Genomic DNA, 27,031 nt, shown 5'->3' with positions numbered 1-27,031 from the left:
GGTGTTTCTAAAACCGGGAAACACCGCATAATAATTAGAGAGCTGTCTTGTTATGGTGGCACAAGCCGGGCACCACATATTGGCATATCTATGGAAAAAAATCCCATTTTCACTCTGCAACATTGAGCGCACACTAATTTCTACAAAACACCTGCAGGGTTAAAATGCTTACTACACCCCTTGGTAAATGCATTGAGGGGTGTAGTTTACAAAATGGGGTCACTTCTGGGGGGTTTCCACTGTTTTGGGCCCACAGGTGCCCAGAAACCAATCCAGCAACATCTGCACTCCAAATGGCGGTCCTTCCCTTCTGAGCCCTGCCGTTTGCCCAAACAGCAGTTTATGACCACATATGGGGTATTGCCGTACTCGGGAGAAATAGCTTTACAAATGTTGGGTTCTTTTTTTCCTTTATTTGTTGAGAAAATGAAAAAATTTGCGCTAAAGCTACGTCTTATTGAAGAAAAAGGACTGTTTTTATTTTCACTGCCTAATTCTAATAAATTCTATGAAACATCTGTGGGGTCAAAATGCTCACTACACCCCTAGATGCATTCTTCAAGAGGTGTAGTTTCCTAAATGGAGTCCCTTTTTGGGCGTTTTCATTGTTTTGTCCCCTCAGGGGCTTTGCAAATGTGACCTGGCCTCCGCAAATCATTCCTGCTAAATGTGATCTCAAAAAGTCAAATAGTGCTCTTTCCCTTCTAAGCCCTGCCGTGTGTCCAAACAGCCGTTTATTACCACATGTGGGGTATTGTTTTACTCGGGAGAAATTGCTTTACAAATTTTGTGGTGCTTTTTCTCCTTTAGTCCTTCTGGAAATGAGAAAAAATTAGCTAAACCTACATTTTCTTTGAAAAAATGTAGATTATTATTTTCAGGGCCTACTTCCAATAATTTCTGCAAAAAAACTGTGGTGTCAAATCGCTCACTATACCCCTAGATAATTTCCTCAATGGGTGTTGTTTCCAAAATGGGGTCACTTGTGGGGGGTTTCCACTGTTTTGTCCCCTCAGGGGCTTTGTAAATGTAACATGGCCTCCGCAAACCATTCCTGCTAAATTTGAGTTCCAAAAGCCAAATGGCGCTCTTTCCCTTCTCAGCCTCGCCGTGTGTCCAAACAGCCGTTTATTACCACATGTGGGGTACTGTTTTACTCGGGAGAAATTTCTTTACAAATTTTATGGTGATTTTTCTCCTTTAGTCCTTGTGGAAATGAAAAAAATTTAGCTAAACCTACATTTTATTTGAAAAAATGTAGATTTTCATTTTCACAGCCTACTTGCAAAAATTTCTGCAAAAAACCTGTGGGGTCAAAATGCTCACTATACCCCTAGATAATTTCCTCAAGGGGTATAGTTTCCAAAATGGGGTCACTTGTTTGGGGTTTTCACTGTTTTGTCCCCTCAGGGGCTTTGTAAATGTGACATGGCCTCCGCAAACCATTCCTGCTAAATGTGAACTCCAAAAGCCAAATGGCGCTCTTTCCCTTCTCAGCCACGCCGTGTCTCCAAACAACCGTTTATTACCACATGTGAGGTATTGTTTTACTCGGGAGAAATTGCTTTACAAATTTTGCGGTGCTTTTTCTCCTTTAGTCCTTGTGGAAATGAGAAAAAAAATCGCTAAACCTACATTTTCTTTGAAGAAATGTTGATTTTAATTTTCACGGCCTACTTCCAATAATTTCTGTAAAAAACCTGTGCGGTGAAAATGCTCACTACACCCCTAGATAATTTCCTTGAGGTGTCTAGTTTCCCAGATGGGGTCACTTTTGGGGGATTTTGACTGTTTTGGCACCGCAAGAGCCCTTCAAACCTGACATGGTGCCTAAAATATATTCTAACAAAAATAAGGCCCCAAAATCCACTAGGTGCTCCTTTGCTTCTGAGGCCGGTGTTTCAGTCCAGTAGCACGCTACGGCCACATGTGGGATATTTCCTAAAACTGCAAAAACTGGGCAACAAATATTGAGTTGCATTTCTCTGGTAAAACCTTCTGTGTTATAAAAAAAATTGTATTAAAAATGTATTTCTGCAGAAAAATATGAAATTTGTAAATTTCACCTCTACTTTGCTTTAATTCCTGTGAAATGTTTAAAGGGTTAAGACATTTTCTAAATGCTGTTTTGAATACTTTGAGGGGTGAAGTTTTTAAAATGGGGTGACTTTTTTGGGGTTTCTAATATATAAGGCCCTCAAAACCACTTCACAACTGAACTGGCCCCTGTAAAAATAGCCTTTTGAAATTTTCTTGAAAATGTGAGAAATTGCTGCTAATGTTCTAAGCCTTGTGAGGTCATAGAAAAATAAAAGGATGTTCAAAAAACGATGCCAATCTAAAGTAGACATATGGGGGATGTTAATTAGCAACAATTTTGTGTATTATAACTGCCTGTCTTACAAGCAGATACATTTAAATTGAGAAAAATGCTAATTTTTGCAATTTTTCGCTAAATTTTGGTGTTTTTCACAATTAAATACTGAACATATCGAGCAAATTTTGCCAGTAACATAAAGTCCAATGTGTCACGAGAAAACAATCTCAGAATCGCTTGGATAGGTGAAAGCATTCCGGAGTTATTACCACATAAAGTGACACATGTCAGATTTGAAAAATGAGGCTCTGTCAGGAAGGTCAAAAGTGGCTAAAGAGGGAAGGGGTTAAGGGATCTCTATGTTTAGATTATAGGGCTCCAAAGGCTTAAAATGTAAAAATAATAAAGTTTACAATATTACCAATTTTGCTCCGTACCCGTGCCGCTGCTTCCCATCGTTGTTCAGTCTTCGTTACGTTACATATGACCACAGCCAGCCACGTTATATCTCATAAACGTCACATCATGGCAGGACAAGAACTGATGGAAACAGCGTAAAATTGGCAAAAGGTAAGTATATTACGAACGTTATACTTTTAACATTATATGCTTGTGGAGCCCTAATATCTAGCCTCTGTAAAAGATGTTAAGCACAGATCCATGGACATGATTAGGACTAGGAAACTGGAGCAGATTCGGCAATCTACAGTATGCATATTCTGCCCTTTTAGAGATGTTTACTGTTATTTAACTAAAAACTGAAACCGAGCCATGCTGGACAACTCATAAGGGCACATAAGTCTGAGTAATAGATGTCTTAATAATAAGACTAGGTCTCCACCCAACATTTGGACACTCATGCGTCTCAGTAAATTACACCATTATCGTGACTCAACCTTAATGTTGTTCCACTTTTTCCCTCCTTGTGCAGCATTTTGTGCCGTGGAGCCCTAGCCTAAATCTAGAAAGTATATTATCACCACCATGATTTTTTTTTTCCTAGAGACAGGTTAACGTTTAGCTCTTTTGTGTATAAATTATTATCAAACCCTATTATCCTAAATGATAAAATTGCATATTTAATCATACATATAATTGACCTGTTTGTTCCTAACATTTGTGTGTATGTTCTATACATATTATATGTTCTTTGTCAGCTCTAATTCACTTTAGTTAAATGTTTCCATACACAATGATTTACAATTATCTACTTGTTATTGAGTCAGGTATTTCCTGCTCATTATTTATGCCACTTGTGCCAAAGCTAATTGCATCAGTTATTACAAAGTGTACGAACACAGGTATAATTAAGAACCCGAGTTCCTTCCAGCTTTTTCCTTACGGGGAAATTGGAGAATATTACTAGAATTGATCAAGCCAAATGTATTTTATAATTGGAGTTTTCTAAAAAAAAAAAAAAATATATATATATATATATATATTTTTTTGGTATTCAGCAATGTACATAGTGAGGTCTATGGCCTGGTGCGCACTGGACTACGTCACCATTATTAGGCAATTACTGCTTCTCAGAATCATCTGTTGAATGGATACAGTGCTGTCATATAAATCTTTATTTTGCATCAGAACAGAATGTTTAATAAAGAAAAAAGTGACCAATGGATTCAGGTCAAATATTTTTTTTTTATATGTTATCTAGTTTGTACGGTTGAATAAAGACATATGTCCATCAAGTTCAACCAAGTTCACCATGTGTAGTGGGCCAGAATTAGGTTGGAGTGAAAAGTATGCAAGCTCCTCAGAGTTATTAAAACTCGAAAAACAGACCGTTTAGAACATGAGAAAGTCCAGTAAGGTTGTCAAAGGGGCTAAACAAAAAGTTGACATTAAGGTAGAATACCTATAGATTACGGTAGGACAGGTTATGACAATCTGTGGCACAAAAACTCAGCATGGAACTAATTGAAGGAGCAACAGTATCCAGTTCTATTCAGTCAACACTTAGGGGATGGTCACACGGGTTGGATACGCTTCGTAAAATTCAACCGTGTATATGATCCAGAAACCCCAGGTAAATCCACCCGAATATTCGCACCAAATCCTGCTTACTTTGGTGCAGATTTAGGGCATGACCACACATGGCGGAATTCCTCCGCAACTGTCCGCATCAATGCCGCACCTAATCCGGGTTGCGGATTACGGCTGCGGATCTGCACAAAATGTGCAGAAAATTGATGCGGACTAGCTGCTGCGGACTGCGGGAAAAGTGCTTCCCTTCTCCCTATCAGTGCAGGATAGAGAGAAGGGACAGCACTTTCCCTAGTGAAAGTAAAAGAAATTCATACTTACCGCCCGTTGTCTTTATGACGCGTCCCTCCTTCGGCATCCAGCCCGACCTCCCTGGATGACGCGCCAGTCCATGTGACCGCTGCAGCCTGTGCTTGGCCTGTGATTGGCTGCAGCCGTCACTTACACTGAAACGTCATCCTGGGAGGCCGGACTGGAGACAGAAACAGGGAGTTCTCGGTAAGTACGAACTTCATTTTTTTTTACAGATACATGTATATTGGGATCGGTAGTCACTGTCCCGGGTGCAGAAACAGTTACTGCCGATCGCTTAACTCTTTCAGCACCCTGGACAGTGACTATTTACTGACGTCTCCTAGCAACGCTCCCGTCATTACGGGAGCCCCATTGACTTCCTCAGTCTGGCTGTAGACCTAGAAATACATAGGTCCAGCCAGAATGAAGAAATGTCAAGTTAAAAAAGCAAGACGCATCCGCAGCACACATAACATGTGCATGACAGCTGCGGACTTCATTGCGGAACTTTGAATCTCCATTGAAGTCAATGGAGAAATTCCGCCATGAGTCCGCCACTGCTCCGCAACAGACAGAGCATGCTGCGGACACCAAATTCCGCTCCGCAGCCTATGCTCCGCAGCGGAATTGTACGCATCGTGTAAACGAACACTGCTAAATTAAAGTGAAAGTCAATGGAGAAACGGCTCCGCTGCGGATTAACGCTGCGGAGTGTCCGCAGCGGAATTTAAGTGAAATTCCGCCATGTGTGAACCCGCCCTTTTAAGCTGATTTAACGCTGCGGAAAACAAGTCACCTCCCCCTGGTACTCTAAATAGTTAATCGGCAGCAAAATCCGAAAACAATGGGCATATGTTGTGGATTTTGACCCATTGAACTCAATTAGGAAAATCTGCGGTGATTGTGCAACATAAATTGACATGTGGATTAAAAATCTATTCCTGCCATGTCTATTTATTCACATATTCAGGTTTGTCAGGTTTAAAGATAAGTTAACTGAGGTCACACCTGTATGGCCAGCTTTACACTGTCATCAAAAGAATCTAAGATCATTCTCCACCTAATTCTAATGTCCTTGGGCAGCTTTAGTGTGTGGCAATGCTGGTTGTCATTGTGGACACAATCTAAAGCTCTTTTTTTTATGTAAGTAGGACAGTTTAGTATTCACTGCTGTGTCTCTCTAAGCTCTTTTGCCTGAAACCAAATTTGAAGCATTGACTTGAATAGTGTTAGATTTCTTTGGCGACAGTTGAAGTTTGCTTTTGCTGTATAGGAGGATGATTAATGAAAGTCATCCCATTGGAGCCACTTTTAAAATATACTATAGAACTGCATGAATAGCATTTCTCTTACATAATGTTATAATTGAAATCACTAGTTATAGCAGTGGAAGTATGCAAATAATAACATAAATAGCTGCTTTCCAATCAAACCTGCCTGTTGTTTGTAGTCTGATGACAAGTCTGCAATGAAGTCACTGGGAATATAAAATAATTTAAATATTTTATTTTTAAAACAATACTATGTTTAAAGGTTGGGATCTTGATAATAGCTTTATAGTAGGGAGTTGCAATTTTTTTTTGCAATTTCCTAAAACAGTTAATTTATTCAGTGGCAGGGAATAATTTTAATGGCTAGTGGCCTACATTCAGACTAGGTCTACACCCGACATTTGGACACTCATGAGTCTCCGTAAATTGAACCATTATCGCAACTCATGCACAACCTCAATGTTTTCCTATGAGGGAGGAAGTTGCTCTGCCTTTTTTCCACCTAGGGAAACATTTTGTGCTGTGGAGCCCAAGTCTAATTCTAGAAAATATATTATCACCTCCGCCATTTTTTTTTCTAGAAACAGGTTTACTTTTAGGTCGTTTTGTGTATAAATGATTAACAAACACTATTATCCTAATTTCTGAAAGATTATTACTATATTAACCCCTTCAGGACTGAGACTGTTTTGGCCTTGTGGACACAGGCTATTTTTTCAAATCTAACATGTGTTACTTTATGTGGTAATAACTTGGGAATGCTTTTACCTATCCAAGCGATTCTGAGATTTTCTCGTGACATATTGCACTTTGTTAGTGAAAAAATGTGGTCGATAAATTCAATATTTATTTGTAAACAATAGAAAAATGTTGCGAAAATGTGCAAAAATTTGCATTTTTTTCTAGCTTTAAATTAATCTGCTTGTGAAACGGATGGTGGTACCACATAAAATAGTTACTAATTAACATTTCCATATATGTCTACTTTATGTTTGCATCGTTTTTTGAACAGCCTTTTATTTTTCAAGAAAATTTCACAAGGCTATTTTTTCAGGGACCAGTTCAGTTCTGAGGAGGCTTTGAGGGGCCTATATATTAGAAATCCCCCATAACTCACCCCATTTAAAAAAAACTGCATCCCTGAATGTATTTAACATCATTCAGAAAGTGTTTCAACTTTTTAAGCGTTTCCCATGTATTAAAGCAAGTAGAGATGAAATGTACAAATTTCAGGTTTTTTTTTTTGACGAAATTAATTTGTAATACAATTTTTTGTGTAACGCAGGTTTTACCCGAGAAACGCAACTCAATATTTATTGCCCAGTTTCTGCCGTTTTTAGAAATATCCCACATGTGGCCCTAGTGTGCTAATGGACAGAAGCATCGGCCTCCAAAGCAAAGGAGTACCTAGTGGATTCTCAGGCCTTTTTCTTTTTTTAGAATATATTTTAGGCACTATGTCCGGTTTGAAGAGGTCTTGTGGTGCCAACAGTGGAAACCCCCCAAAAGTGACCCCATTTTGGAAACTACACCACTCAAGGAATTTTCGAGCGGTATAGATAGTTTTTTGACCCCACAGGTTTTTTTGCAGAATTTAGTGGAATTAGGCTGTGAAAATGATTATCAACATTTTTTCCACTAAAATGTTGACATTTTCAGTTTCATAAAGGACAAAAAGCACCCCAATAGTTTGTAAAGCAATTTCTCCCATTTACAGCAATACCCCACATGTGGTCATAAATGTTTTTTTATTAGAAATTAATTAACCCTTTCAGGACTGATCCTTTCCTTTTCGTCCTACGGCAGCACTCAAGGGTAAATGGCCTCGAAGGATTTCGCCCTATGACAAGCCCACCTAGCATAAATAAATGATTAATTAGCATTCACAAGCTACCAATCAGCAGGCAGCAGACTGATTAAAAGGGACCATACATCAAACATACATTGTGTTTCTTTATTTGTCTTTGAGGAAGCAGGTGCAGCATAGCTTACCGTGTCTATACAGGGGTGTGTCTCTGTGAATTATACTTCCTATGTTTCAAGGGGGTGTCCCTGAACTCCCGCCAGGTAGACTCTTTTTCAGTAGTGTGACCCTGTTTGATGCGGGTTATTTTCAGGGGTGTGTTCCTGTATTACAAGTGTTTTATTTTCAGGAAGTTCTGATAAATCCTGGCTTACCATCTCCAAGCGCATGTGTGTCCGGTCGATGGAGTCCTATTCCAGCCGGCGCAAGCGTGCATTTCAAATGCACTGCGCATGCGCCGCTTATTCAAATCCGGTATAACCGGATGTGTTTGACGGGCTTCCGGCAAGCGCATGCGCACTTGGTGCATTCCACTGGTATCTGGTATGCGTGTCAGTCGCACTGCGCATGCTCCAATCATCAGAGCGATATTTAAAGCAGCTTTCCACCTCAGCTCAACCTCAGTGTGCGTTGGCTGACCTTTGAGGTTGGAAAGGCTAGAATGTTGGTGGTGTTGTTCTTCATTCCATGCAGCAATAATAAATGTATTTATTATTTCAAATGTCAAGCATACAGAGAGATGGTTTAAACGAAAAGCAAAACACCATTTATGTCTGCAGTGTCAGCAGCCTATTTCGGATGAGCTGCAAAATTCTTTTTGTGATAAATGTGAATCTAAAAGAAGGAGATCCTCTAAACAGAGATTGTGCATTCCTTGTATCAAACCACGTTCTGAGGATTGTACTACAAATCTATGTAATGTTTGTGATCCTCAACCGCAACCTTCCTCTTTTGAAAAAGAAGCTAAAGAGTTTTTTGAGTGGTTAAAACATGAAGTGACAACATTATTAAGGTCAAAGAAAACTTCTAAACGGTATTGCAAAGGATCCAAAAGTAGATATGAATCGACCGTTTCTTCTTCATCCTCTGATGCAGATCTATCGGACGGAGATATTCAGTCTTCTGACTCTGATCCTGGTGTGACGGAAGATCATTTCCTGTTCAGAAGAGAGAATGCTGATAAATTAATTAAATTGGTTAAAAACAGCATGGAGACCAAGAAGGATGTCTCTTCTTATCATGATATAGAGAGTATTTTTTATTTTCCTAGGAAAAAAGCAGGGGTTTTACCAGGTCATCATGCCCTAAATTCCATTCTGGAAAGGGAGTGGGAAAAAAAGAGTTAGAGGTATGGATCTGGGGGCTCGATTTAAAGCAGTGTATAAAACCGATCCTGCAGAATCCGAGACATGGGATATGTCATGGAAAGCGGACCCTGCTGTCGTGAGATTATCCTGGAGGTGCCTGGAGGTTAATAGTAGATTTAAGATTATTAAATCGGTGCCTGGTAAAAACTCGATTCAAGTTGGATACTATCCGCTCGGTTGCAGCAGTTCTTCAACAAGGAGATATGATGGCATCTTTAGACCTGGGGGATGCTTGCCTTCATGTCCCCATTCACCCTGCATTCAGAGGATTTCTCGGTCTGGCTGTTCCCTTCCGGGGTTCCATACTACGTCTGCAATTCAGTGCAATTCCCTTCGGGCTTTCACCAGCACCTCGAATCTTTACAAAGATAGTAGTAGTTCTGGCAGCAGCCCTACGTTCTGAAGGAATATTTATTGTCCCATATCTCGACGACTGGCTAGTAAAGGCATCTACAATAGAAGGTCTTCGTCATCATCTTTTTCTGACAATCCGATTGCTGGAAAGACACGGATTCATTATAAACAGAAAAAAATCGATCTAAATCCAACTACCAGGAAGAAGTTCCTGGGATTCATAATAGACTCTATACAAATGAAGTTCTGTCTTCCTGCGGAAAATCCGAACGATTAATCAAGAGATTACTCATCTTCAGAGAAATCCAGTCATTACTATAAGGTAATACAGGGGGAGGAAACCTCCAGCTCACCAGCTCGCCACCTGTCATAATCGTAATATAACCTATTTGAAAACTTATGCTATAGAAAAAATAAGGAACAATATTCGCGGGGGTGATTTGAAAAAAACACTTCTGACACGTGAAGCGTTCTGGATATTCAATCTAAAAACAAGATTCCCGCATGGTCTGAATTTGAGGAAGGAATTGATGTTTCTATATTGAATCGGCCAGAATAACTAAATCCCTTCATTGTTTCTATTTGATCCGCTTTGGACTTCATAACAGTTATATGTAGTTGGTTTTATTGAAAAAATTGATATTCTATGTGCATATTAATTCTGACATATAGAATATAGTATATAAATAATCATCTCTATATCAACTACAATTAATCTTTTATGACAAAATGGAAGTTTATAAATTACATTTCATCTTCTCAAATAGAAGTTAATATAAACCATTTTTTACCTGCACGACCCTATTTAGGTCACGCAATGGTCACACCCTTAACTATATTTTCTATAGCAGTCAAGGTGACATCTTTATTAATATCAACATGAATGTCATCTAAATAATAATTCTTATACAGGGGACAAATAACGGTTTTTGTATTTGCTCATATCAATTGAATCGTTAACATGAAGGTAATATATCACAACCATTAGTTTAGACATTCCAATCGGAATCACCAATTTTTTCGATATTACTAAATTTATGTCCAAACTCATAAAAATAACAAAAGCATTAGCCAATGTTCTGTGCGTCAATAGAGTGACAGCCGACATAAAGCTTATATAGTAATTTTCAAAGTCATAAGTATATATGAATATCTGGGTAGTTATAATAAAATATTAAACCCCTAAATACAATATTATGACATGACTACATCTCAAATTAACTTATACAACTATAAGTTTCCACTATATATATTTTATTCACTTGTCTATGGAAGAATTTCCAAAAAAATCCAGTGTAAAACTCAGTTGATTATATCTCTAGGTTTACAGGATTGTTAGGAGAAATTCATTTCTATTACATATGTATAAACCTAATCAACTGTGTTTTTTGTTTATGATGTATTTCAATTTTAAAATTTTCTTTCTGTCTTCTGAATGTCCGTTTTTATGTTTTTCCTATGTTGAAACTGGTTGCAACTTTGGTATGTAATTGGGAATCATTCACTCACAAGGACATGAGGTTAACAAAAGTTTGTATATACTCACATTCGTGTTGAGTTGCCAGGGTCCCGTTCAGGATGCGGTTGTTTACGATCCGTTTTCCGACTGCGATTTTTCATGTTCTATATTACAACAAGCCGTAAGTTAATAAATTACTCAAATTAGGGATTCAGATGTATAAACATCATACAAAATCCCAAAAAAGAATTAAAAACGGTAAAATAGACAATAAAAACATAAGTATTGCAGTGACCCTGAGGTTCCTTGCACAGTGTTCATTTATATACCTGGAAGGGTTAATTGTTATATCTAACCACCAAAACACATACATAGGGTGTCTCTGATTAACCACCTGGTAAACTCCACCCATCTAAAATCAACTATATAAACCCATACTATTGTGTCCCAGTGAGTGAATGAATGCCATGACTAAGAGCACCAGCCGTGCTTGAAACGCGTAGGCCCATTACACCTACCGAATACTGCCTTGACGCCAAGCCTGTTATTTGACATTTTAACAAGTCTTTTTTGATACCAATAAAAGTGGGAATACGTTCCTTTTTAAAGAACATCACTGCAGCGCTGGATCAAATCCTTCCTTTTTGTATCATTACTATAAGATCAGCAATGAAAATTCTAGGTTTACTCCCGCTACAATAGACGCTGTTCCTTGGGCCAAGGCTCATTTTCGCGATCTACAAGCAGAGATTCTTCAAGTGTGGGACAGAAATCCAAAGAATCTTGATCATGTAATGTGTGTGGTTCAGAAAACCCAAAATGATCTGAGTTGGTGGACTCAGGCACAGAATTTATCCTGCGGATAAAAATCTCCTTCTAAGTCAAGTGACGGTGACGACAGACGCGTCTTCAGTAGGTTGGGGAGCCCATCTTTCAAAGAATTGGTTTCAAGGTCTATGGTCCAATCGGGACCATTTTCGATCCTCCAATTTCAAAGAGTTAAAAGCAGTAAGATTAGCCCTGCAGGGATTCAAGTCCATTGTTCGGAACAAGGCAGTTACCATCCATTCAGACATTTCCACCATCTATTATCTCAACAAACAAGGGGGTACCAGAAATGCATTTATTGTCTGTAGAATGCAAGAAAACAATGCGCTGGGCTGAATAGAATTTGATGGATCTAATAGCAGTCCACATAAAGGGTGTAATAAACATTCAGGCAGATACCCTCAGTCGACAGTTGATAAAACCTGGAGAGTGGGAGCTGAATCCTGTGATCTTTCAGAAGATCATCAGCAGATGGGGACACCAGAAATAGATTTGATGTCATCTCATCAGAATCGCAAACTGAACAAATTTTGCTCCCTGTCAAAAACTGACTACCCATTCGCAATAGACGCGTTTTCAATTTCATGGAAAAATAAGTTTGTTTATCTGTTTCCTCCAGTCCCCTTGATCCAGAGAGTTCTGGCAAAACTGAGAACAGATCAGCCATCATAATCGCCCCTTTTTGGCCCCAAAGGGTGTGGTTTCCAGAACTATCGAGGCTTTCGAGGGGAGAATTTTGGAGGCTTCCAGACCAGAGAGATCTACTACGTCAGAGAGAGTTTTTACACCAACATCTTCACAAAGTTCAGTTGACGGCATGGATTTTGAGAACACAATCCTGACTCAGTCAGGTTTTTCCAAAGCTGTAGTCAATACTCTTATGGCAGCTAGAAAGCCATCCACAACATTAGTCTATAAGAGAGTGTGGAATACATTTACATCCTGGTGCGCAGAAAAGGACATATCTAGTCCTGAGTTACCGCAAATTCTTCCATTTCTTCAGGATGGTTTCCAGCTAGGATTCAAAGTAAAAGTACCTTAAAAGTAACTTTTTCAGCGATCGATGCAATCTCTCAAGGAAAGTTTTCATCACAGCCTTTAGTAAGAAGATTTCTTAAGGCTCTAAAACATCTGAGACCAGTCATCAGAAATCCTATACCTACGTGGGACTTACAATTAGTTCTTGATTGTTTAACCGAACATCCATTTGAACCCTTAGAAGAAGCGGACATAGAATTGTTATCATGTATAATTACTTCCGCTAAGAGGCTTGGTGAACTTCAAACACTATCTTGCAGAGAACCTTATCTTCGTTTTCTTCCAGAAGCAGTGATTATCTGTACGTTGCCTGCATTTTTACCTAAGGTTGCGACTACTGAAAATATTAATAGAGAGATTTTTCTTTCAGTTTTTTCCTCTGATCAAGTAGCAGATCCCCAACCTAAGTTACAATACTTGGATCGGAAAAGACCGTTGTCAATTTATTTGAGAACTACAGAAAATTTGTACCAACAATTTCAATGTCCTAGAAGAGGAAATAAAGCAGCTAAAGATTCTTTAGCAAGAGGGATTAAGTCGGTAATCCTCCACTCATATATTCAGAAAGATCTGGAACCTCCTTCTGGGTTCAGAGCACACTCAACAAGAGCAGTGTCCGCCTCATGGGCAGAAAGAGCAGCGGTACCTCTGCAAGATATTTGTAATGCAGCCTCGTGGTCATCTTCCTGCACATTTGTATGCCATTACAGGCTTGAAATCCAGCCCTCTCAAAACTCCGCCTTCGGCATTAAATCAGCTGTTCGGACGTAACTCCCCCCGTTTGAAATGCAAGCTTGCGCCGCCGGAAGAGGTCTCCATCCACCGGACACACACACGCGCTTGGAAATGGTTAGCCAGGATTTATCAGAACTTCCTGAAAATAAAACCCTTGTAATACAGGGACACACCCCTGAAAATAAGTTGCATCAAACAGGGTCACCCCCCTGGAAAAGAGCATACCTGGCGGGAGTTTTGGGACACCCCCTGAAACATAGGAAGTATAAAAGTATAATCCACAGGGACACACCCCTGTATAGACACGGTGGGCTCTGCAGGTAAGTTACGCTGCACCTGCTTCCTCAAAGACAAATAAAGAAACACAATGTGTGTTTAATGCATGGTCCCTTTTAATCAGTCAGCTGCCTGCTGATTGGTAGCTTGTGATTGCTTATTAATTATTTATTTATGCTAGGTGGTCTTGTCATAGGGCTAAATTCTCAGAGGCCATTTACCCTTCAGTGCGGCCTTCGGACTCAAGGAAAGGAAAATTACCGGCAAGCCAAACTAACTTTTTTGCTTGTCCATTTTAGTCTTGCCCCGCCTTCCAAGAGGCATAACTTTTTTATTTTTCTGTCAATAGAGTGGTCTGAGGGCTTATTTTTTTGCAGGTGGAGTTGTAGATTCTATTGAACCCATTTACAGTACCATATAATGTACTGGGAAACTGAAAATAAAATTCTTTGCGGGCTGAAACTGGAAAAAACTGCGATTCTTCCATTGTTTTTTGGGTTTAGTTTTTACGGCTTTTACAGTGCAATAAAAAACGACAACTTAACTTTATTTTGCGGCTAAATACTATTACTGTGATACCAAATTTATATAGGTTTTTTAATATTTTACTACTTTTACAAAGAAAAAACTATTTGTTAAAAAAAAATTGTTTTCCACCATATTCTGAGAGCCAGTTCTTTTTTATTTTTTGGTTGATTGAGCGGTGTGAGGGCTTATTTTTGGCGAGACGAGCTGTAGTTTTTATTGGTACCAATTTATGGTCCATACAAGTTTTTGATCACTATTATTACTTTTTTTTTTTTAAGGCTAGGTGACCAAAAAGCCGTGATTTTGGCGTTTTTTTTTTACAACGTTCACTGTGCGCTATAAATTACAATTCTGCTTTATTCTGCGGGTTGACACGATTATGGCGATACCATATGTATATAATTTTTTTTTTTGAAGCGTTTGCGCAATAAAATCACTTTTTTATAAAAATAATACATTTTTTGTGTCACCGTATTTTGAAGGCCGTACTTTTTGTTTTTCAGTCCAAAAGCCTGTTTAGTTTTTATTGGTACAATTTCAGGGGAAATGTGACTTTTTGATCAGTTTTTATTCTATATTTTGTGAGGGAGGGTGACCAAAAAGTAGCGATTCTGGTATTGTCTTTTCTTTATTTGTTTTTGCAGTGTTCAGAGTGCAGGAAAAATTACATTATAGTTTGAGTCTTTGTGAACGTGTTGATTCCAAATATGTGTACTTTTTTTAACGTTTTCATTTTTTTCCTGTAATAAAAGACTTAAATGAAAAAAAGCCGTTTTTGTTTGTGTTAACTTTCAACTTTTATTTTTACACTTTTCTAAAACATTTTTATTAACTTTTCTTAACTTTTTTTTTGTCCCACTAGGGGACTTGAAGATTGCTGCTATAATACATTACACTATCTATGTAGTGTAATGTATTATAACTGTCAGGGTGACGCTGACCGTCACTCTGACAGGATGCCTATGAGGACCAGCCTCTGACTGGTCCTCATAGGCTTCCATGCATTGCAGTGCCGGAGGCCATTGTATGACATGGATCAGTTACCATGACAACCAGCAGCAACACTCGCGATTGATCCCGGGAAAGTTCAATGCTACAACAACTTTCCCTGCAGGGTCACATGATCGGGACCTGAACCAATCAGGTCCCGATCATGTCTCCGGGACCAGAGACAGGTGTTAACAGCATGATCTGGGTGTCAGCACCACTCTGAGACACCCGATCGCCCCGTTAACACTTACCGTGAATTCACATCGGAGCTGCACAGAGCCCAGTGAGCGCCGATGTGAATTTACAGTGAGCGGTCGGGAAGCGGTTAAGAAAAAAAGACACCATTTATTAAAATGGACAAGTTCAAAGATCTGAATATTTGCCATTTCAATTATAATGGTGAAAAAATATGTTTTGGTTTTATTTTGTTACAAAAAATATGCATAGTCATTTATTTCCTGAGAAAATAAATTGTAATAGTTTAATAAAGTAATGGAATGCATCATGGTAAAAAAGTTTTAATGTCCTGTCCCCAAAATGTAAAGTATGGTGTCTCTATATTTTGCAGGAGAAGTGTAGCTCCGTGTACTGCAAATACAGATTCCAGGATCATCCTTTTCACCAAACTCATGGGCAGAGACATGGAACACATGTTTTTTTTAGAGACGTCAATGTTGTTTTTGTGGGAACAATGAGTCCTGGAAAGCTACGTGAGTTTCTTCTTGGCCCCCCTATAGAGATTGAGGTACATGACCGAGATCAGAAAATGCAAGAGAATATCAGCAAGCCATCACTTTTTGGCATGGAGCCTGAAGATGAAAAACTGAGTAATGTCGGTCTTGTGACTTCTAAAAGCACTGTTCATAACCCCTTCATGGAACAAGACAGGTTGTTGGATCCTTATGGAATTGCAAAAATGAAATTGTCTGAACTTGTCTATGGTGCAACATACTTGAACATGTCTATTCCAATCCATAGCTGTGAAAGTCCAGATGCTACAGAGTATCACTGCGATAGAAAGCTTTGTGGAATAATTGGGTCAGTTCATGATAGCCAGATTTCCCTCTTACCAGTAGGGCATTATTTAGATGCTCAATCTCAACTCAAAGTAAGGGTAGACCTGGCAGTGCCACTTTCTTCAGAGACTGTGGCTTCTGATTGTCTTTTTGGACGTATCATCTACATTTTTGATTATAAGAACAATGAGTTGTTAAAAGACCTTATAATGAAGATAACAGAAATCAACTCTCGCGCTTTCTGCCTTGACCCGGACTCCGCAAATCTATCCTTAGATGCCCTCTCCAGAGTGTGCTTAACCGATGATCAAAAAAATGAAACTTCACTAGATATTATAACTGGAATTCATATAATGGATGGAAGCATTCATCTCTTTGTTTTAGAAGGTGTGAGGCAAAGTGCTGTAAAAGAACTGTGGGAGACCATACCAACCAGGTACAATTTATTTAAAAAATTCTAGCCATATTTAATATTTATAGGTAATAGGTGCTTACTTGTGTCCATCGTTTGTTGTTTCTATTAGTGGTGTTTGATATATTTTGTCAATGTCTGTAAATATGGATGAGAGTAGTACTTAAATAATTAAAGGGACACTCCGGCCAAAACTAAAGTTTCCCATGTGCTCCATTATGGTATTCCATGTGTCAGTCTCTCACCTGTTATTTTTCTTGCTGCTTCTATCTCTATATATTAGACTGACATGGTTGCTCAGCAGCAGTGTGAATCCGGCTCGGTGACACGCTTTTTCTACTTGAGTCTATGGAGATCTATGTGTCACCCATCACAGGCTTCAGCAGGTCCTGTACCGCACTAGTTTTGCACAGGGCGGGGACAGAAACTTCTATCATTAGCTACCACTGATACTTAGACAGGTCCCTGTCACACAGGTATATTGTAGAAGAATATAGTTCAGCCTCCCTGGCTGTATACTTATGGTTTCTCAGCTTGTTTAGGGGAATATAGAGAGAATGATAATCACAGTGTCCCCCAGCATGCAGAAATAGTATGGTCTTTAGCTGGTCATGTGATGCTGTGCTGAAGCATCATGGGATTGATAGCAAAGCAGAGAGGAAGAGAAAGCTGGGGAAAGCTAAGAATCAAGATGGAGGCTTTTTTAAAGCACAGACAAGGCAGCAGTTTAAAAAAGGAAGTAAAGTATACATAAAAGAAGTGTAGAGTGGGGAGTGCATACATGGGAAGTTGTGTTTCCACTGGAGGTCTTCTTTAAAAAAAAAATAATATATATATATATATATATATATATATATATATATATATATATGAAACTTTGTTTTTATTTTTTTACAGAGCAGCAGAACAGAAGGGAAAGCTGGATATTTTGTACAACTCAGAAATGGCTTTTCAAGAGCGTTTATACAAAGAGCTTGGAGTTTTGGTGTGTCATGTACATCTGCATGAACCACTTTCCTCCTTAGTAAATCAGCCACTTCTCTACATCAGAGACATGGTCCCTCCTTTGTGCTTTCAAGCTTTATCCAGGTAAAATAGCGTCTTGGCTATAGTTATTTTCTCCCTGTATTTTAGAAAGCAATATAAAAAAAAAAGTCAACATTTTAATGTACATTTTTACACCGTTTAAATTTTTACTTTGGTAGGCCTCTGTAACCTCGTCTTGCCGCAGCCATTTTTCCTCCCCACCTTTTAAAAGCCATAACTCTTTTTTTTTTTTTCATCGATAAAGCCGTATAAGGGCTTGATTTTTGCGGGACGAGTTGCAGTTTTTCATGGCACCATTTATTGTACCATATAATGTACTAAGAAACTGGAAAAAAATTCTTTGCGGGGTGAAATGAGAAAAAAACTGTGATTCCTCCAGTTTTTGGGGGGTATCGTTTTTTACGGCGTTCACCGTGCGGTAAAAACAACATGTTCACTTTATTCTGCGCGTCAAAACGATTACTGTGATACCAAATTCATGTCGTTTTTTTGCTACTTTTACAAGGAAAAAACTAATTGTTCAAAATAAAATTTGTTTTGTGTCGCCATATTCTGAGAGTCATAACTTTTTTTATGTTTCTTTCGATTGAGCGGTATGAGGGCTTATTTTTTGCAGGACGAGCTGTAGTATCTATTTTGGGGTACATGAGACTTTTTGATCACTTTTTATTTAATTTCTTGGTGAGAGAGGAGGTGACCAAAAAACAGTTATTCTGCTGGTTTATTTATTTTTTTACTACGTTCACTGCTTAGGTTACATAGTTACATAGTTAGTACGGCTGAAAAAAGACACATGTCCATCAAGTTCAACCAAGGGATGGGAAAAGGGAAGGGAAAAATTTCTACACATAGGAGCTAATATTTTTTTGTTCTAGGAAATTATCTAATTCTTTTTTAAAGCCATCCACTGTCCCTGCTGTGACCAGCTCCTGCGGTAGACTATACCATAGATTCACAGTTCTCACAGTAAAGAAGGCTTGTCGCCTCTGCAGGTTGAACCTATTTTTCTCCAGACGGAGGGAGTGCCCCCTTGTTTTTTGAGGGGGTTTTACATGGAACAGGATTTCACAATATTTTTTGTATCTGCCATTAATATATTTATATAAATTAATCATGTCCCCCCTTAGTCGTCTTTTTTCAAGGCTAAATAGGTTTAATTATTTTCATCTTTCCTCATAACTTAGATTCTCCATGCCCCTTATTAGCTTCGTTGCTCTTCTTTGTATTTTTTCCAACTCATGGGCATCCTTTCTATGAACTGGAGCCCAGAACTGAACTGCATATTCTAGATGAGGCCTCACTAATGCTTTGTAAAGTGGCAATATTACATCCCTGTCCCGCGAGTCCATGCCTCTTTTAATACACGACAATATAATGCTGGCCTTTGAAGCAGCTGATTGACATTGCATGCTGTTATTTAGTTTATGATTTACAAGTACACCCAGATCCTTCTCAATAAGTGAATCCCACAGTGTAGCTCCCCCTAGGACATATGATGTGTGCAGGTTGTTGGTACCCAGATGCATAACTTTACATTTATCTACATTAAACTTCATTTGCCAGCTCTCCGCTTGCAATTTACGAACATCTTCCATAGACTGAACTATATTACATAGCTTGGTGTCATCTGCAAAAATAGAAATAGTGCTATTAATCTCATTCTCTATATCATTAATAAATAAGTTGAATAATAGTGGTCCCAGCACTGAACCCTGGGGTACACCACTTATAACTGGGGACCATTGAGAGTAAGAATCATTGACCACAACCCTCTGGATACGGTCCTTGAGCCAATTCTCAATCCAATTACAAACTATATTTTCTAAACCTTTAGTCTTTCATTTACCCATTAGACGTCTATGAGGGACAGTGTCAAATGCCTTTGCAAAGTCAAATAACACTATATCCACAGCGGCCCCTCTGTCTAGGCTTCTGCTCACCTCTTCATAAAAACAGATCAGGTTAGTTTGACAACTTCTGTCCTTAGTAAAACCGTGCTGGCTGTCACTTATACTATTTTTTGTCACATAATCCTGTATATAGTCCCTCAATAGCCCCTCAAACATTTTCCCCACGATGGATGTTAAGCTTACTGGTCTATAATTACCCGGGGAAGACCTAGAGCCCTTTTTGAAAATAGGCACCACATTTTCCCTGTGCCAGTCCCTTGGCACTATACCAGTCACTAGAGAATCTCTGAATATTATGAAAAGGGGGACAGAAATAACTGAACTAAGCTCTTTAACCCCTTAAGGACGCAGCCTAGTTTTGGCCTTAAGGCTCAGAGCCCATTTTTCAAATCTGACATATTTCACTTTATGTGGTAATAACGTGGGAATGCTTAAACCTACCCAAGCGATTCTGAGATTGTTTTCTCGTGACACATTGGGCTTCATGTTCGTGGTAAAATTTGGTCGATATATTCAGTGTTTATTGGTGAAAAATTGCAAAATTTAGAGAAAATTTTGAAAAAATTGCATTTTTCAGAATTTAAATGCATCTGCTTGTAAAACAGACGGTTATACCACCCACAATAGTCACTAGTTCACATTTCCCATATGTCTACTTTAGATTGGCATCGTTTTTTGAACATTCTTTTATTTTTCTTGGACGTTACAAGGCTTAGAACATAAACAGCAATTTATCATATTTTTAAGAAAATGTCAAATGCCTTTTATTTAAGGTACCTGTTCAGGTCTGAAGTGGCTTTGAGGGGCCTATGTATTAGAAACCCTGATAAAACACCCCATTTTAAAAACTAGACCCCTCAAAGTATTCAAAACAGCATTTAGAACGTTTTTTAACCCTTCAGGCATTTCACAGGAATTAAAGCAAAGTGGAGGTGAACTTTGCAAATTTCATTTTTCTTGCGGAACTTCAATATTATTCATTTTTTTTTCTGTAACACGGAAGGTTTTACCAGAGAAACACTACTAAATATGTATTGTCCAGATTCTGCAGTTTTTAGAAATGTCCCACATGTGGCCCTACTGCGCTCGCGGACTAAAACACAAGCCCTAGAAGCAAAGAAGCACCTAGTGCATTTTGAGTCCTCTTTTTTATTAGAATATATTTTAGGCAGCATGCCGGGTTTGAAGAGGTGTTGAGGTGCCAAAACAGTAGGAATCCCCCAATAGTGACCCCATTTTGGAAACTACATCCCTCAAGGAATTCATTTATGGTTGTTGTTACCATTTTGACCGCACAGTTTTTTCACAGCACGAATTTGAATTGGGCTGTGAAATGAAAAAAATGTCATTTTTCCCTATAAAATGTCATTTGTGATCAAAATTTCTTATTTTCACAGGGAACAAAATACCCCATTTGGTTGCCCAATTTGTCCTTAGTGTGGCAATACCCCATTTGTGGTGATAAACTGCCGTTTGGGCCCATGGGAGGGCTCAGAAGGAAAGGAGCGCTATATGTTTGTTGGAGTCCAGATTTTGCTGGATTGGTTTTCGGGTGCCATGTCGCATTTGCAGAGCCTCAGGGGTATCAAAGCAATGGTAACCCACCAAAAGTGACCCCATTTTGGAAATTACACCCCTCAAGGAATTAATTTATGGTTGTTGTTAGCATTTTGAGCACACAGTTTTTTCACAGCACCTATTTCAATTGGGCTGTGACATTAAAAAAATGACATTTTTTCCAATAAGATGTAATTTTTTATCAAAATTTCTTATTTTCACAGGGAACAAAATGCTAAATTTTGTTGCCCAATTTCTCCTGAGTGCAGCAATACCCCATTTGTGGCAATAAACTGCCGTTTGGGCCCATGGGAGGCCTCAGAAGGGAAGGAGCGCTGTGTGTTCTTTGGAGTCCAGATTTTGCTGGATTGGTTTTCGGCTGCCATGTCGCATTTGCAGAGCCCCAGAGCTATCAAAGCAATAGAAACCAATCACAAATGACCCCATTTTGGAAACTACACCCCTCAAGGAATTCATTTATGGGTAATGTGACCATTTAGACCCCATAGTTTCTTCACAGAACTTATTTGAATTGGGCTGGGAATTAAATAAATATATATTTTTTCCAATAATATGTCATTTTAGCTCAAAAATTCTTATTTCCACAAGAAACAAAATACCCCATTCTGTTGCGCAATTTGTTCTGAGTGCGGCAATACCCCATTTGTTGTGATAAACTGCCGTTTGGGCCCATGGGAGGGCTCAGAAGGAAAGGACCACCATTTGGCCTACTGGGGATTTTCTAGTGTGAAGTCATGTATGCAGAAGCACCTGAGGTACCAGTACAGTTGAAACCCGCAAGAAGTGACCCCGTTTTAAAAACTACACCCTTAAGGCATTCATCTAGAGGTGTAGTGAGCATTTTGACCGGAGACCTACACCCCATAAACTGTAATGTGGGTTCTCCCGGGTATGGCAATACCCGACATGTGGCTGTTATCAGCTGCCTGGGCACACAGCAGGGCTCAGAGGGGAAAGACGAGGGGGGATAAGCTGTGCGGAGGGCATCAGGGTAAGTAAAACTGGGGTAAATTATAAACCAAGGGATGTATGATAAATTTTAAAACACTCTTTCATACAGAGCTCTGGTTATTCGGGACACGTGTCACATTGATATATTGTGTAATCCCTTATCGCCCTCTTATAGCAGACTTTGCACCTCTTTTGACTTTTTCCCTTCTTGCCAGTTTGGGGAACTTCCCCTGGAAAGTGTTGCCGCCCTGGTACGATGCGTGTGGCCCCACTTCCAGAAGTACTGGGTGCCCCCCCTTCTTGGTCCCTAAAGATTAGGTTCTTGATAATCACCTAAATTCCAGGAAAGTTCCCGTCTGGCCTGCACATCGACGTAGCACGTACGCATTGTACAAAGCCATCTGTATGATGTGCACGGCCAGCTTCTTATACCACACCGCATAGCGCTGTAGGGCTTCAGGGCTTGATCTTACAAGTCCATCCCTCCCATGTACCTATTGTAGTCCAGGATGCAGTCTGGTTTGGGGGTGGCCTTTCCTTCATATATCCTAAACCTGTAGGTATACCCGGATGCACTCTCGCAGCTTATACATCTTCACGCCATACCTTGCCCTCTTACCCGGCAGGTACTCGCGGAATTGAACCCTCCCTTTAAAATGTACCAGGGACTCATCAATAGAAATACACTTCTCGGGGTGTATGCTTGGGAAAACCGGGCACTGAAACGGTCTAATAGGGGTCTCCGTTTATACAAACGGTCAAAACTGGGGTAATCTCGGGGTGGGCACGGCTCATTATCAGTATAATGTAAGAAGCGAAGTATTGCCTCATTTATTAATTTTTTTAGGTTCCAGTTCAGTTCTGAAGTTGCTTTGAGGGGCCCATATATTAGAAACCCCTATGAAATACGCCATTTTAGAAACTAGACCCCTCAAAGTATTCACAACAGCATTTAGAAAGTTTATGAACCCTTTAGGTGTTTCACAAAAATTTAGAGCAAAGTAGAGGTGAAATTTACATTTTTTTTTTTTGTCAGAGAATCCTCTTTATACCATTTTTTTTATAACACAAAAGGATTTATCAGAGAAACGCAATTTAATACGTATTGCCCAGATTCTGCAGTTTTTAGAAATATCCCACATATGGCCCTAGTGCGGTAATGGACTGAAGCACCGGCCTCCGAAGCAAAGGAGCACCTAGTGGATTTTGAGGCCTCTTTTTTATTAGGCACCATGTCCGATTTGAAGAGGTCTTGTGGTGCCAAAACATTGGGAACCCCCCAAAAGTGACCCCAATTTGGAAACTAGACCCCTTGAGGAATCCATTGTAGTTTTCTTGGGGTGCATGCGGCTTTTTGATCAGTTTTTATTCTATTTTTAGGTGGCGTGGTGACTAAAAAACAGCAATTCTACTATTGTTTTTTTATTATTTTTTTTTTACAGCGTTCACCGTGCGCTATAAATAAAATATTCACTTTATTCTGCGGGGCGATACGTTTACGGCGATACCAGATGTTTATAGTTTTTTTTTATGTCTTATGGCGTTTGCACAATAAAATACGTTTTGTAAACAATCATTCACTTTTTGTGTTACCTTATTCTAAGAGCCAGAACGTTTTTATTTTTCAAACAATAAAGCCGTGCGAGGACTTATTTTTTGCGTAACGAACTGTAGTTTCGATCAGCACCATTTTTAGGTACATGCGACTTTTTGATCTCTTTTTATTCCATTTTTTGGGAGGTGAAGTGACCAAAGAATTGTGATTGTGGTACGGTTTATTATTATTTTATTTTACGGCGTTCATCGTGCGGGATAAATAACGAAATAGTTTTGTAGTTCAGGCCGTTACGGACGCGGCGATACCAATTATGTATAGTTTATTTGTTTGTTTATATATTTTTATTAATAATAAAGGACTGATAAGGGAAAAGGGGGGATTTTTACTTTTATTACTTTTAAATCTTTTATTTTCTTATTTTTACACATCTTTTTTTAACTTTTTTTTTACTTTAGTACTTTGTCCCACTAGGGGACTTGAGGGCAGGAGGCCCTGATCGCTATTCTAATACACTGCACTACATGCGTAGTGCAGTGTATTAGAACTGTCAGCTACTCACTGACAGCAAGCATAGTGGGTCCTGACGTTGTCAGGACCCACTAGGCTTCCGTCTATGGCATAGCCGGACGCCATTGTTTGGGGTCCGGTTGCCATAGTCACCATCACCGGCCGCTATCGCGTAGCAGGCCGGCGATGGCAGCTTAACCCCTAAAAAGGCGCGATCTCTATAGAACGCGGCTTTTAAGGGGTTAATCGGCGGGGACACAGCGATCGGTCCCCGCTGTAGGAGCTGTGACAGCTGCTGAACAAGACAGCAGCGTCACAGCTCCTGTATGTGTCGGGAGGACGGCCGAAACGGCCGTTACTCCCGTGACGTACTATTACGTCATGGAGCGCGAACGATACAGCTGCCATGACGTAATAGTACGTCAAGGAGCGGGAAGGGGTTAAGAATTCTAGGGTGTAACCCATCTGGTCCCGGGGCCTTGTGCACATTTATTTTATTTCATTTAGCTTGGACCATATCTACATTCATCCAATTCAGTATATCAACTGATATATTAACAACACTGGCACCAGCTACATCAGCTGCTCTTTCTTCTGTTGTATATACAGAGCTAAAGAACCCATTTAGTAACTCTGCCTTCTCTTGATCCCCTGTAACCAACTCCCCATTACCACTATCTAGGGGTCCTACATGTTCAGACCTTGGCTTTTTTGCATTTATATACTTGAAGAATTTTTGGGGATTTGTTTTACGATCCTTGGCCACCTGCCTTTCATTTTGTATTTTTGCTAATTTTATTACATTTTTACAGATTTTATTAAGCTCTTTATAATTTAAAAAGGCTACAGATTTGTATTTTTTAAATGCCCTTTTTTTGTCATGTATTGCCCTTTTTAGAGAAGGTGTAAGCCATGTGGGATTTAATTTTAGTCGTTTATACTTGTTACCTATAGGAATACATTTTACACTATAATTACCCAAAGTAGATTTGAAAATCTCCCATTTATAATTTGTACAATTATTTGACATTAGTTCTTCCCAGTCTATGTCCTGAATTGCAGCCCTCATCCTGGGGAAATTGGCCTTCTTAACATTAAGTGTTTTTGCCCTCCCAGCCTGTGTTTGTTTTTTTACAGTATAGGTAAAATGTAACTATATTGTGATCACTGTTACCGAGGTTTTCACGAACATTGACATTCCCAACAATATCTGCATTATTAGAAATGACCAGATCCAACAGAGCGTTACCTCTAGTCGGTTCTTCCACAAACTGGCCCATAAAATTTTCCTGCAACAGGTTGAGGAAATGTCTCCCCTTTGCAGTTTAAGCCGAACCATGACACCAGTTAAATAATGTTGTATTCTGAACGTTTGTGGAAAATGTAAAAAGTTTTTTTTTTTTTTTAACTTAATATTTTTATTTTTTATTAATGAAAAAAACTTTATTTAACCGTTTGTAACATTTTTTTTACTAGTCCCCCTAGGGGTCTTGAACCAGCGATCATTAGATTGCTTACACAATATACTGCAATACTAGACAAAAAACAGAGTATTGGAGCAGCACTGTCGTTATATGCCTAGTTACGCCGATGCTATGCTTCAAACAAAGGAGTGACCTCTCCTTGTATACCGAACGTCAAAAATGAAGAGAAAGTGAAGCAGCACTCAGAAAAAGGATTTATTTATCCAACATCCACTACAAAGTTTCACCTTCTCTATGAAGGCATTTTCAAGCCCTAGTGTATTTCGGTATATTGTGATTCTAACATGCACCTATTAAGCCCCGACTCTGGCAGGGCTTAATAGGTGCAGAAAGATGCCATTCATTAAGCCCCCAGGCTATCATAACAAACATCGGCACCCCTCAATTGCGTTGCGGGGAGGCCAATGGCATGTCAGAGGGGGCCGCCCCCTGATTCTAACTGCTTAGATGCCGCGGTCGCTATTGACCGTGGTATCTAAGGGGTTAAATGAGCATTACAATGGAGTGTCGGCTGTAAGATACAACCGACACACTTGTTCTATGGTGCGGGCTCAGCCTGTGAGCACGCTCCATACCCTCCCACCCGACCTCTGCTGTATATATACGGCGGATGTCGGGAAGGTGTTAAAGAGGATTTCCATATGTTGAATCAAAAGTTATAGAAATAGTCAGTTTGGTAATAATCTGTCTTTTTACTTACCGAGATATCAACATTTTGCTGTTTTTTTAGTGGGGGCTATTTTTCCATGGCAAAACAACAGGATGTGCACCCATATTGGTTGTCACATTTGAATTAGCTTCTTGTCTTGTCACTTTTGCAAAAATGGCCCCCACAACAAAACAGAAAAAAGCCAATTTCTTTGTAAGCAAAATAATTACCAAACTTTTAGCTACTGCTCTAACTTCTATTTTGTGAATATATGACCAATTTTGCCTTTTGCGTGGAAATATTTATTTAAAAAGATATTGCAGCAAACAATATTTATCATCTATCCACTGGATATGTACCCCCGCTGGTCAGAAGTACTGCCTAACCGCATGGCCATGGTGACCAACTGCTCCTTACCGCAGTCATACGGTTGGGTGGAACTTAGGACAAATGATCAATGGGGGTCCCTATCCAGTGGATATGTAATACATGGTTGGGGAGGCAGGGAACTATAATCCCAAGTTCTAGTGATCAGTGGAGTCCTAGTGGTTAGACACCCACTGATCTTCCATTTCTCATTGAATTCATTGGGGGACACAGCACCATGGGTTATGGGCCCGTGCCACTAAAAGGCGGAAACTAGGTAGGAAAGAATCATATACTTTCCAC

The 27,031-nt window shown here is 39.3% G+C and overlaps 1 protein-coding gene across 1 annotated transcript in view; it reads left to right on the top strand.

The window, feature by feature from the left end:
* The window catches only part of CFAP92 (cilia and flagella associated protein 92 (putative)), a 181,420-nt gene that overhangs the window by 122,276 nt on the left and 32,113 nt on the right, over positions 1–27,031 (top strand). Inside the window, exons 10-11 of the mRNA XM_075833826.1 lie at positions 15,819–16,702; positions 17,576–17,767. Coding sequence (XP_075689941.1) covers positions 15,819–16,702; positions 17,576–17,767 — 1,076 coding nt within the window. The remainder of the gene's footprint in view (positions 1–15,818; positions 16,703–17,575; positions 17,768–27,031) is intronic.

Source organism: Rhinoderma darwinii, chromosome 7, assembly GCF_050947455.1.
Source record: "Rhinoderma darwinii isolate aRhiDar2 chromosome 7, aRhiDar2.hap1, whole genome shotgun sequence".
Classification (NCBI taxonomy): Eukaryota; Metazoa; Chordata; class Amphibia; order Anura; family Rhinodermatidae; genus Rhinoderma; species Rhinoderma darwinii.
This window is presented reverse-complemented; position numbering and strand designations above follow the sequence as displayed.